Here is an 11,702-nt window from a genome sequence, read left to right on the forward strand (position 1 = left end):
AGCCATTGGTGCCATCTATCCTGCACAGGTTAAAGATTGGCAATCCGTTGGATACCGACCGAGTTATAGGCAAAACTTGGTGCAAAACTGAGCCTTAGGAAATTTTCATTTTTTTTTATTTTTTGAATTTAATGTTATTTTTCACTCTTTTTTATATTTCAAGCATTATTTGAGTGAAAAGAAACTTATTTCAACCACGTCGCATTAAAACAAATCAATTTATTTTTTTTTTTTTTGCTAAATTACTCCAAAATTAAGGCTCCTTAGGACATTGGTAAATTTTTAGAATTGTTTTTTGGGAAATGTCCTTGAGATGAGATTTTTTTCGAATTATCTTCCATTTTTCTGTTTTAAAATTAGTATCTACATTCACAATAATTTTGTACAAATTGTGCATACTTTAAGAAATAAAAAGGCATTCGATTCTTTTAAACTTTACAATAAGCGTTTAGTGACATGGTAAACGGGTTTTCTAGATGCGGAAATATATTCCATGAGCTCGTCATGAACATGTACGAAGCGGAGCGCGTCCATCTTAACCAAAGTGTGAAAAGAGCGACACAGGAGATAGCTTACATATTTACGTAAAAGCATAGGCCAACGACGGATGGAAGGGGATGAAACGAAGTTCCCAGTTTTGCGTTAAATGACTCAGAATTGTGTTTTGCAAATGAACACGAAAGAATGAATTTCCGTTCGCCAGTTGCAACTTGGGCGAACGCTACAATTGTTACTTGGGTGCAACCGAAACAAAAACACGCACTTGTTTAGAAGTTTTCGACCCTCAGCTATAAACACGAGCTCCTTCAATCCGGCTTTTATTTCACTGCAAGCAACAACATAGCATAACGCAGTGAAAAAGCGACGCCTAGCATACCGTGAGGGCAGAAGGATTATATTCGAAGAATAATTTAAGTTAAAGTGTATAGTTTTATATGCCTCGAACGAAGATTGCACTTAGCATACGCTCGATCAAGATACTGACGCATTAATCCGTTAAAGTAACTGTAACCACAAAGCAACCACGAATGTGTTTGAAGTTAAAATGAACCTACATGAAACGATTAGATAGTTTGCATTAAAACAGTGCGTTACTGTTAGCAATGGAAAATGAATTCAATGAAGTAGCAGCCCGTGCAGTATTAGGTATGTTGTGTTGTACCCGGCCATACAGTTTGTTCCTTTAAACCATCTTCTAAACTAACCGTGATTGTTCTACTGTCAGCATATCTTTACGACCACGATATGTACAAACTGGCGGAGCAGTTCTGTATGGCTAATCCTTATTTAGAGACGGATCGGCGTTCCTTGCAGGAGGGCAACTTACCGGTAAACTTTCTGCACAAACCACTGAAGGTCGTGATGAAGGAATTTATCGTGATGCAATCACAACGTATGTATGCTTCGCAAAAAAGAAAACAACACGAACACACTTGCCATAGACTCTCGTTTATCTCATTTTATGCTTTATCTTCTTTCCCCTCCGCGGACACAGTACTGCAGCTGGTGAATCTGTGCAGCGGTGCAATAAGTTTTCCGCAGTCCAGCTCGATCTTGGAACTGGTGGATCATTTGATAAAGGTCCTAAAATCGTCCGGTACGGGACAGGTACTTAAGACGGTAATTTCCACGCTTCCAGCATGCATCGATTGGAGTGAGACGCATTCAACAACTGAACCCCAGCCGGTACCGCCAAATGTTGTGGAACATACGAACGGCGGTACCGTGCAAGGTTCGTCCGATATGTCGTTCTCTGCCGATAGCCTTCTTGGACAGGATCTCATTATTACAGCGTCGGATATGAGCCTGATGGAAACAATCACGCGCTGTGTAGAATTAGACACCATGCCATTAATAATGGAGAACGCGGTGTTTACTGAACAACCGTCGGCTGTTAAAGCTAATACGCTAAACGGCATCATCACCGTTGGAAACATACCGCCTGCAAGTGGCACACAATCAAACCAAACCTACACATCAACCCCTTCTGCCTCCACCGTCCCGATGATCACTCCGCAGCAAACCAATCAATCGAAGAAACCGACACACAACGTTACGCTGCCCCTGCCACATGACAACGTACCAACGGCAACCACAAATCCGTCACTATCGATCGCAAAAGGGCAGCAGCAGGCACCGAGTGTTTCGAAAGCAAATACCGAAAAGCTACCACCACCTACGACCGGGTCGCTGCTGACGCTTGGAACCGGTGTGGCACGATCGAATGCGACACCACTAGACAATCCGATCGTACCCGGCGCGGTCAGTTCTCGGTCAACCTCCAGCCGCAAGCAGTCGCACATCCGCATACTAGACTTTGGCACACCGCCAGTCAAGCGCGGCAGTCCTTCGGTCGTCGGTCCGTCGCCTGTGATACCGTCGCCGATCGTGAGTGTCCCGCAAAGGAGTTTACCAGTGCTGAAGCTTACACCGACTGTCTGCGTAGCGGACAGAAATCAACCACCGGTGCAGACCGCCAACGAGGAAACAAAACCAAAGAAAGTGATCGTTAAGCGGCGATTAAAGCGATACGGAACGCGAAAACAAATTAAACGTATCGTTGGAGGGAAGCTTTCCTCCAAGAAGCTGGTGAAGAGGACAATGCCAAAGGTAAGAGGATCCAAGGAATATACGGTGCTTCTTTACTCATCAATATTCTATTTCTGCCGGTGTTATTAACACGTTAACTGCCATGTGTACAAGGTTTGGGCAATTCGGTTCTTTCTCATGAACGTGAGCGAACCAGTTCTTTCAATTAGATGAACTGAACGTAAATCGCGGTTCATTCACTGACCTAGTCGTACATGACGTTCTTAAATTCGACGACTAGGTCGTTCGTTCTTAGCAATGAACTGAACGAACCGTACGGTTCTGATTCTTTAAGCACACCTCTAATGTGAACACAGTAAACTTCCCGTTCACGTCACTTCCTTCCCAAATCAAACTTTAATGTGTTGCTTTCATTTCTTTTTTAAGCGCCAAATGCATTCACCGGACAGTTTACATCAGCAATCCGACAGCATCAACTGTACGCAACCGTCAAACGTTTCCCAAAGCAATAGAAATTGTTTACAACCGAAGGTGAACGCATCCACCATCAACATGTCGCCGGCGAAATCGTGCCGACCGCCGTCAGCTTCACCGACCCGGGCTGTTGTTCCCGGTTCACCTTCCTGTCCGGTCGATCCGCTTGCCGTCTGTCCAATGACGCCACGTTTTCTAACCCGTCCGCTACAGCCACTGTGCATGCTATCGCCGCTGCTCGGTACGCTCGATGCTAGTGCAATCAGCCACATCAAATCAACCAGCCACACGAAACAGACCACCGACATCAATACACCGAGGTACCCGATAACACCCGGCAATACCATTACCCCGTCACCGCCGACGGAGTGTGTTTCGTACTATGAAAGTGAACCGGGTACGGTTAATACCGCCCGCAAGACCGGTACGAATGACGAGACGGACGATAGTGAAACGGATCGAAGCGAATCGCCGGGTGTAGCAAAACCACAGCTAACGCTTGCGGCAAGCGAAGGCAGTGAGGAGATATCGATACAATATGTAGAACGCGAACGATTCCAACCGGTAATGGTGGAAGATCGTGAATTCAATGCCCGACTGGCGGCACGCATCGAAATCGACAATGGAAACCGTGTGTTTCAGATTGCGGTTTCACCCCTTATTACACTGTATGAAGATTATCCCTAGAACGATGTGCCGTATGTTTTTTTTTCCATACGGGGTTGTGTATTTTGTGCACGTGTACAGTTTTAAGAATGTTTCTCGTTGCGGAAACATGAAGAGAGGTAAAAGACAGTAATAGAAATAGTGTAAGGAGACGAAATCGTGAAAAGAGCTTTAAACACGTGTACGCCAGTCGACAGACGAAGAGTGAACACGTTTGCCAATAGTGCATGTTAGTGTAAAATGTAAGAAACCTGAAACAAAAACCGACCGCAAAAAAAAGTGTAACCACAATCAAACAACAACCAATTTGTACTTTTTACGAGTACAGCAAACTCTGTTCCAACTTCATAGATATCACGGCACAATCATCTACATACATTGTAGCAGTTTGGTACACTTTTACCATACTTAATAGTTAGCAATTGCATAGTACAAACTTAACAAAAAAAAACATTTTAAAATAATCTAGCACTTCGATTTTTTGTTTATTAAATATCTACCAACAGTAAACAACTGAAAAACGCTTCGTTGTCCTTAGTGTTTACTGGTCACACTATGTGTGTAAGTAAAACAAAGTGACTATTATTATTATCTTTTTTGCAAAATCAGAATTTGTCTATTTCATTGTGTCCACAACCCTAGTGAGCTAGTGAGGAGAGAGAAAACAAACATAACGCGGATTTGGTTAAAGATTTTCATCCTTTTTTTTTTGTTATTTATATGAAATGAAGTGTTGCATTCGTTATAGAAATGTTTGAAGTAAATTGTTTGCAATGTGAATTATGTTTAATATTGGCGTAATGTAAGCGTAATCACGGTTTTGATTAAGTGTATTAAGTTATACTGGAATAGAAGAATTCGAATCGAATAGTCGAACTCTGATAAATACACAACCTCCCCCAGTCGGTGCTGAAATTTCAACTGTATCATATGTGTGTGTTTGTAGAAACTCACTCCCACCGCCTTTTTCACAATGTGCAGAAGAAGAAAAACGATTAAGCGACGATGTGCAAATCAGGATAATTTTCAATACGGATATTACAAAACACGGATCTAATGGTAAGTGCAGATTTACCAAACGTCGAATAAAATGAAGAAAGCTACCGTTTGCGGTGTTAACAAACTGTTCGAAATGAAATGACGATGGGTTTTTGTTTTGTTTTTCATTTGCATTTTGTTATTAGCTCATAATAAAATATAAAATAATCTTACAATTGATTGGGTAGCGTCGCGGTGGAACCGCCCCCACCCGGCTTTAGATGTTGGTACAGATAGTCGTACACGTCCTGCTCGTTGGATCGAACCGTACCGGATCCCTTGGCACCGTAACGCACCAGCAGCCGGAACAGCGTCGCAACGGCAACACGACGCTCCGTCAGGAAGCTGTACATGGTGAGTAATCGCTCCTGCAGACCGGCCTCGTTGCAGGTGAAGTATAGCAATGGTCGATTGACGACGCAGGCCACCATCAGCTGTAGCAGCGCTTTGAGCGGTGCATGGCCACCGAACGCACCGCAACCCCAGTTGCCGGTGGCGATCCCCGGTGCTGGCGACCGGCCCTCGAACCCATCCACAAACCCGGCGTACGCTTTACCGAGCTCCCGGCGCACCGCTCGCTCCTCGTACTGGTCCATGCCCGGCTGCATCCGGAGCGCATCCAGCCCGACAATGTAGCACCGTCGCCGTCCGCTCGCATCCCGTGGCGTTTCGTCCCGATGGTCCGCATCGAAGGTGAAGCTGGACGCATAGTTCGCGTACCGGCAGTACTGTTCCGAGCCGAGCACAAAGTATGCTTCCGTTTCGCGCAACGATTCGAACAGCAACCGACCGACCAGCAACTCCGGATTGATGACGCACCGGATCTCCTCTTGCACGCAACCGTGCCCGATAACACCACCGCCAAGAAAGCGGTTCGCAAACACCATCTGCAACAGGCCCGTACCCTGGTCCTCGATGGTACCGTCCGGTGATACGTGAAGCGAGGGCCGATTGCGGGCAAAGCACGCCGACACGGTGCCCCAGTCTGGGACGTGGTTTTTCGCTATGTAACGCCGCTCGTACGTTAGCACACCGGTTGGCATGCGGACACAAACGCGCCGAAAGTAGTGACAAAGACACTTAATCTTCTCCACCACCGACTGGCTGGTGCCGGCAAACAGTGGTGCAAAGTTCGACCCCGGAAAGCTTTTCGCGTGGGCCGCCTTCGGCTGGGGAAAGGTGCAGAGAAATGCGTTCGCCAGCAGACAGGCGGCCTGTTCCTGCGTCATCGAAACGGCATGATTTTGCCACTGCACCAGCAACGGTACCGGCGTCCGTATCAGCTCGGTTAGCCGTAGGGCGAGCGTTACCAGCCGTGGTAACGTTTCACCGAAGAAGGCAGCCCGCTCGTCATCATCGCACTGCTCCTCAAACAGTTTGTGCAGCGCAACGAACTGAAAATGCGTCCTGTAGTCCGGATTGTACTGCACGATTGTGTCCTCTAGTTGCCGCGAGTTTGCAATCGGTTTCGATAGCGCCCGGCACACCAACGTCCATCGATTTTCGACTGCGTGTGACCCGTCCGCGTTCCGCATCATGCAACGGGACATGGTCGGGAGTCGCAGAATGCCGCCAGTGCTTGACGTGGCCCTTGGGCTACAGTACGGGGCGGGCGGTTTGTCCGAATGTGCCTGGAACGGTAGCTCGTACAGTACCGTGTGATGCTCGTTACGGTCGATTGCAGCAAAATGGGTCAGCTCGTACGGATCATTCCGATGGTGGTAAATTGCTTCCAACGGACAGCCACGGTTCTCGCCCGTACTCGCTCCTCGAACATAATTTTCTTTAAAGCAATCTGTAACAAAAAAAAACCCGTATTCTATGCTTGAGTGCGAACGCGGTTTTAGCATTCCTAAAACCAGATTGCTACTAACCGTTTGATGTACCAGCTTCCATTGTTTTGGGCGCCCCGTGTGCAGGACTGTTGATCGTACTATTTTGCTGCCCGTAATTGAGTATCTGGCTTTCGAGCTACTTGGAACTCCAGCTAAACCGATTTTATTTTGAACAAAAACACCAACATTTACTAGCGAAAAACAAGAGAAAGCGAAATATGGTAATATTTTGCACTTTCCCGGCAACTTGAATCACTGCATTTGTTCACCTGATTTGACAAATGTCACAAGAAACGTCAAACGCTGATATGTTTTTTTTTCGTTTCTTTGTGCAGTAACCCTGTCGCAAATAGCTGTTCTATAAATGAAATAAGGAAAATTTTAAACAGATTAACTATTTAATTTTTATAATCTGTTTTTCCTCTCATGGGGCTACTATCGCGTGCCAAAATTGTACAAACAAAACAGCTTTATGTCAAGCTTGCAATTAGGCGGGCTTGCATTGTTTTATTACGTATAATCGCGGCATAATATTGCCGATCTGTCAATCTTGACATTCATTCTTGACTGTTTGGATGTGAACGAAAACAAATTTCGCTACGCCGGCATCTATTGGAACTAAACGAATTGCGCTAAATAGTTTCATTCGCTTAGATCTTAGCAAATAGCGCAAGGTAATCGCGTAAACATACTACTGGTGAAAGAAATATCGTATTCTCCAAAAATGGAGATTACACCCGATAGCACTCTTGCCGTACTGGTGTACCGTAAGTAAAAGCAGTACAGCCTGCCGTTGGTGCATTAAAAAAGGTTTATTTTGCGTGTTTACGTTTGATTGTAGATTACCTTTTGGAGAGATGTATGGCAGATGTGGCGGAAAAGTTTGCCGAAAATTGCCATCACTTGCAACACATCAAACGCTCACCGGCCTTGTGTTGGAACACACCGATGCGAAGGCTACAGGAGGTTTTGTTTGACCATAATTCGCTTCTAGCAAAAAGTGAGTACATTATCATTTGTAGCAGCTCACGTGCAAAAGCATTAATTTCCTCTTCATCCCTACAGTGAAGCGACTGCTTTATAAGTACCATGAGGTGGCGCCCGTACCGATCACATTGCAGTTATGGGATAAGGTGGAGTATCTGATGGAATATTTGTACGAACGTGCAACAGGCAACAGCACCGGAAACACAGTGATCGAATGTTCTACCACGTTACCCTGTCAGACGTTGACGACGAACTATGCTGAAGGAAGGGAAGGCGAAAGCGCTTACCAGTTGGAAGCAGCAACGCAGCAGCAAGAACCACCTCCGATGCAGCAGGATAGTGAAAGTGGTAGCCAGTCTAAAGACACTAATCAGGAAATTGGTCCCACCAGCAGTAAGTTCGAGGTGCTGTACGTGTCGAACGATACAAATGAACAGCTCAACACAGACACCGTTGTGGTTAGAATGGAAAGCAACGAGATTGTGACAGATATGCAAACGGGCAGTGTAGAAAGCTTTATAACGCTAGAGGATGCGGAGGTCGCCGTCGGTCAGCAGGTGGAGATTACTACGCTCCTGGTTGAACCGGAACAACCACCCTCCAATTCACTTCCCAGTTTACCGACCATTGAGGCGGATATTGACCATGCAAACGTTTCCGCAAACAAGGAAAACCAAGAACCGATGCTTATGCCACCCGACAGTCAATCAGAGGCAGAGCAGCAAAATGAAACGATCGTGCATGTAATGGATCTTACCGAAAATTCGCCAACCACCGCCCTGCAACCGGAAGGCACAATGGCCGAGGCAAATTCAACCACACCACCGAAAGAGCGGCCAAAACCGACGAAACAACCGATCGATGCGGAAGCGCTAGAGGAATGGAGACGAATTCGGTCCATTAATAATCGCAACTTTGACGATCACATTCGGCAGCTAAATCACCAGCTGGAGCTAATGAACAGGATGGCAGAACCGAAGAAACCCGGCACGATGAAACCGAAACCATCACCGAAGAATAAAAAGTGTAAAACGACAATTAAACCCGTTATGCCGACGGTGCGCACGACACGATCCGCACAGAAACAGAAAGTTGTAAATGTGCTGGACAAGAAAGCAAATGGGACGGCAAAGCGAGCGGCAGCAGCACCGACGGTAAACAAATATACGACTCTCAATGATAGTGATACGACCGATTTTGCCAGCTCGTCGGATGAGGATGAAGACGTAAAGGGAATGGCACGGCGCATTAAGGAGTACCGGAAGCAGCAGAAACATTCACAAAAGAAGGATAAAAGGTCGGAAGAACCGACGAGCCAAAGGTAGGTGCAAAAAAAAAATGCTTTGTCAACGACCATCGGATGTCTAAATCATCGATTCTGTTTGTCTTTCGCTTCACTTTCACTTGCAGTAACGTTTTTACCTTACCGTCCAGCTTGCCACAATGCCGGGTGAATCTGATTGCCGGCCGTTCTCCGCGCGTACCCACCGTACAGAGGGGTTTGCGCAACCGGACACCCTCCACCAGCCCGGTCAGTACGCCGGTGAAGCTTAGCAAATCGATCATTGACAATGCGGCCGGGCCTTCCTCTAGCCGTGTCGGTGCCGTCCGGCAGCAGCTACTACAATCGGGAGCAAAAGTGAAAGAACTCATCGGTGCCATCGACCACCCCAATGCGGCCAAATCGACGTCCCCACAACAACAACAACAACAACCGGGACCGGTTGCACTATCACCAAAGAATCGTCGTCCGGTCCGTGCCTGTACGGTGAACCGTAAAACCATAGTGGCCTCTACACCTCTCAAGCAAACTGTACCGAACATGGAGAATATGGTATCGACACCAATACCATCCGATCGAGAAGCGGAAAGTATGAGGAAATCGGTTTCCGATCCGAATGCGTCCACCGAATCTTCCATCCCGGAAACGAACCAAGAGGAAACGGTTGATGCGGGCGAAGCAGCCATATATGCGGTGTTAGCACAACTGCACGGTGATAATTAGGGCAGTAAAATAGAATTTTTAGCGTATACGGGTTTGAACTGAAGTGCAAAGCGAATTGCCGAGGAATTGTAAGCGTTATACAAGCTCAACGAAAGAGCTAATTGTACGCACGAACCAAAACTAAAAACGCTTCGAACCGGTTAATTTTAATTTACAACGACAAATGTATTGTTAAGTTGTATTTTCATTATTATTTCGTTAAACACACAAAACTCTTACTCAAAAAGACTAAAAACAACACAACGGGGGGGAGTAGGAGTAGGTTTTATGTTCGATTTTATCTATACTATACCCCTGCACGAAGTTGTTTGCGCGAATTTTGCGCGAGGTTAGCCTATTTGTTTCATTAGGAATAGGATGTTGCGCTGTTACTATCTCTTTTTCTTTCTTTGTTTAATATAATTCAAACGAATTAATCATTTCCATTCGTTGTTTTACAAGAATAAATTTTAATATAAGATATGTTAAGTAACATGAACGTTGTGAGTCAATTCTTCTGTATACCAGCTTCCCTGGGGATTCATAAATCTGTTGAAAATTTAATTTTTGATGCCAGCAGAACAAGAGGATAAATTTTCGCAATTTTTGGTTTGAAATTCCGAAAATTTGGTTTGAAAACTTAATTTTTAATACCAGAAGAACATGCTTCACAAGAGGTTACATTTTCGCAATTTTTGGTTTGAAATTCCGAAAACTTGGTTTGAAATTCTGTTGAAAATTTAATTTTTAATACCAGGAAAACATGTTTCACAGGAGGTTACATTTTGGCGCAACTGGTCGAAATTTTAAACCAAAAATTACGGAAATTTTACCTCTTGTGAAACATGTTCTCCTGGTATTAAAAATTAAAATTTTCAACAGAATTTCAAACCAAATTTTCAGAATCACAAACCAAAAATTGCGAAAATGTAACCTCTTATTAAACATGTTCTCCTGGTATCAAAAATTTAGTTTTCAAATGGATTTTTAAATCAAATTTTTGGAATTTCATACCAAAATTTGCGGAAATGTAACCTCTTGTGAAACATGTTTTCCTGGTATTAAAAATTAAATTTTCAAACGGATTTTCAAACCAAAAATCGTGTAAAGAGCTCCTAGACACCCCACTCGTGTAGCCTCGCTCACACGTGTTTTAACCCCTCGTAGCGCCGCCTACACGTGTTTTAAGCCCCCATAGGTTCGCCAACACATGCACCGACAGCTGGACGGCAAGCGACGGGTGGTGGGTTCGTGTGACGACCGGTGGATGGCAAGGGACGGACGGCTGGCAGCGGGCATGGTCCTATTATTTTGGAGATTTATTGTTTTACTTGTTTCGAGCCGGTAGCGAGAAATTAATCTTTAATTAAATTAAATAAATTAAAACAACGAAAATTTTAATATGTAATCAATTTATTGCTTAGATGAAGTCGTTGAGAAAGGCAAGTATTTTAAGCCCAGTGAAGATTATTCAAAATAACGGACCATTAAGAATGCTCGTCGCCAGATGCTGCAGACTCCTGTGGCTCCTGTGATACAAACAACGGATGCTGCTAACTGAACCACAGATATGTCCGTTTTCTTTTCTTGTGTGTTTGGCGCTGGAAAATCTTATCATATTATTTCCGGTAGGCAAAACTGGTTGAAATAAGCTACTTTTCACTCAAATAATGCTTTACATAAGAAAATGGATAGAAAAGAATAAAACATTGAAAAAATTAAAAAAAATTCCTAAGGCTCATTTTTGCACCAAGTTTTGCCTATAACTCGATCTATATCTAACGGATTGCCAATCTTTAACCTGTGGTCGATAGATGGCACCAATGGCTACATTTTCTTCTTGGACGGCCATGCCCTCAGATGTCTGTGCCAGAAGTTATTCGAGGAACCAAGTTCCTTACCCTGTTTGAGAAAATGTAAAATTTTCCTCATTTTCGCACCAAGTTTTGCGTATAACTCGATCTATATCTAACGGATTGCCAATCTTTAACCTGTGGTCGATAGATGGCACCAATGGCTACATTTTCTTCTTGGACAGCCATGCCCTTAGATGTCTGTGCCAGAAGTTATTCGAGGAACCAAGTTCCTTACCCTGTTTGAGAAAATGTAAATTTTCCTCATTTTTGCTCCAAATTTTGCCTATAACTCGGTCGGTATCCAACGGATCG

At 44.6% G+C, this 11,702-nt stretch overlaps 3 protein-coding genes across 4 annotated transcripts; 2 read left to right on the plus strand and 1 right to left on the minus strand.

Annotated features, from left to right (window-relative positions):
* Nucleotides 1-273: 273 nt before the first annotated feature.
* LOC125771891 (mucin-17-like) lies at nucleotides 274-4,744 on the plus strand. 2 transcript variants are annotated; one of them, XR_007419420.1, is made up of 5 exons: nucleotides 274-1,146; nucleotides 1,226-1,393; nucleotides 1,496-2,610; nucleotides 2,977-4,251; nucleotides 4,637-4,744. XR_007419420.1 is itself a non-coding variant. In XM_049443044.1 (4 exons), the coding sequence occupies exons 1-4, from the start codon at nucleotides 1,104-1,106 to the stop codon at nucleotides 3,709-3,711; spliced, it is 2,061 nt and encodes a 686-aa protein (XP_049299001.1). In that variant the 5' UTR covers nucleotides 274-1,103; the 3' UTR covers nucleotides 3,712-4,289. The 2 variants fall into 2 exon arrangements, 1 of the variants encoding a protein (XP_049299001.1); XM_049443044.1 differs by lacking the exon at nucleotides 4,637-4,744 and having other exon boundaries at nucleotides 2,977-4,289.
* A 62-nt stretch (nucleotides 4,745-4,806) lies between these two features.
* LOC125771908 (poly(ADP-ribose) glycohydrolase) lies at nucleotides 4,807-6,896 on the minus strand. Its single transcript, XM_049443072.1, has 2 exons — nucleotides 6,603-6,896; nucleotides 4,807-6,523 (listed from the first exon to the last, which is right to left on the minus strand). The coding sequence occupies exons 1-2, from the start codon at nucleotides 6,622-6,624 to the stop codon at nucleotides 4,899-4,901; spliced, it is 1,647 nt and encodes a 548-aa protein (XP_049299029.1). The 5' UTR covers nucleotides 6,625-6,896; the 3' UTR covers nucleotides 4,807-4,898.
* Nucleotides 6,897-6,953: 57 nt separating this feature from the next.
* On the plus strand, nucleotides 6,954-10,294 carry LOC125771899 (uncharacterized). The gene is made up of 4 exons (XM_049443059.1): nucleotides 6,954-7,330; nucleotides 7,405-7,563; nucleotides 7,629-8,871; nucleotides 8,961-10,294. The coding sequence occupies exons 1-4, from the start codon at nucleotides 7,288-7,290 to the stop codon at nucleotides 9,553-9,555; spliced, it is 2,040 nt and encodes a 679-aa protein (XP_049299016.1). The 5' UTR covers nucleotides 6,954-7,287; the 3' UTR covers nucleotides 9,556-10,294.
* The last annotated feature ends 1,408 nt before the right edge of the window (nucleotides 10,295-11,702 follow it).

This window comes from Anopheles funestus, chromosome X (genome assembly GCF_943734845.2).
Source record: "Anopheles funestus chromosome X, idAnoFuneDA-416_04, whole genome shotgun sequence".
Classification (NCBI taxonomy): Eukaryota; Metazoa; Arthropoda; class Insecta; order Diptera; family Culicidae; genus Anopheles; species Anopheles funestus.

Excerpts from the sequence above, each read along its gene's own strand:
- LOC125771891 (XM_049443044.1), top strand. The coding sequence starts at position 1,104 with ATGGAAAATGAATTCAATGAAGTAGCAGCCCGTGCAGTATTAG. Across the intron at positions 1,394-1,495 it reads TATCGTGATGCAATCACAAC|TACTGCAGCTGGTGAATCTG; the intron begins GTATGTATGCTT and ends CCGCGGACACAG. Across the intron at positions 2,611-2,976 it reads TGAAGAGGACAATGCCAAAG|CGCCAAATGCATTCACCGGA; the intron begins GTAAGAGGATCC and ends TTCTTTTTTAAG.
- LOC125771908 (XM_049443072.1), bottom strand. The coding sequence starts at position 6,624 with ATGGAAGCTGGTACATCAAACG. Across the intron at positions 6,524-6,602 it reads GGAAGCTGGTACATCAAACG|ATTGCTTTAAAGAAAATTAT; the intron begins GTTAGTAGCAAT and ends TTTTTGTTACAG.
- LOC125771899 (XM_049443059.1), top strand. The coding sequence starts at position 7,288 with ATGGAGATTACACCCGATAGCACTCTTGCCGTACTGGTGTACC. Across the intron at positions 7,564-7,628 it reads TAATTCGCTTCTAGCAAAAA|TGAAGCGACTGCTTTATAAG; the intron begins GTGAGTACATTA and ends TCATCCCTACAG. Across the intron at positions 8,872-8,960 it reads GAAGAACCGACGAGCCAAAG|TAACGTTTTTACCTTACCGT; the intron begins GTAGGTGCAAAA and ends TTTCACTTGCAG.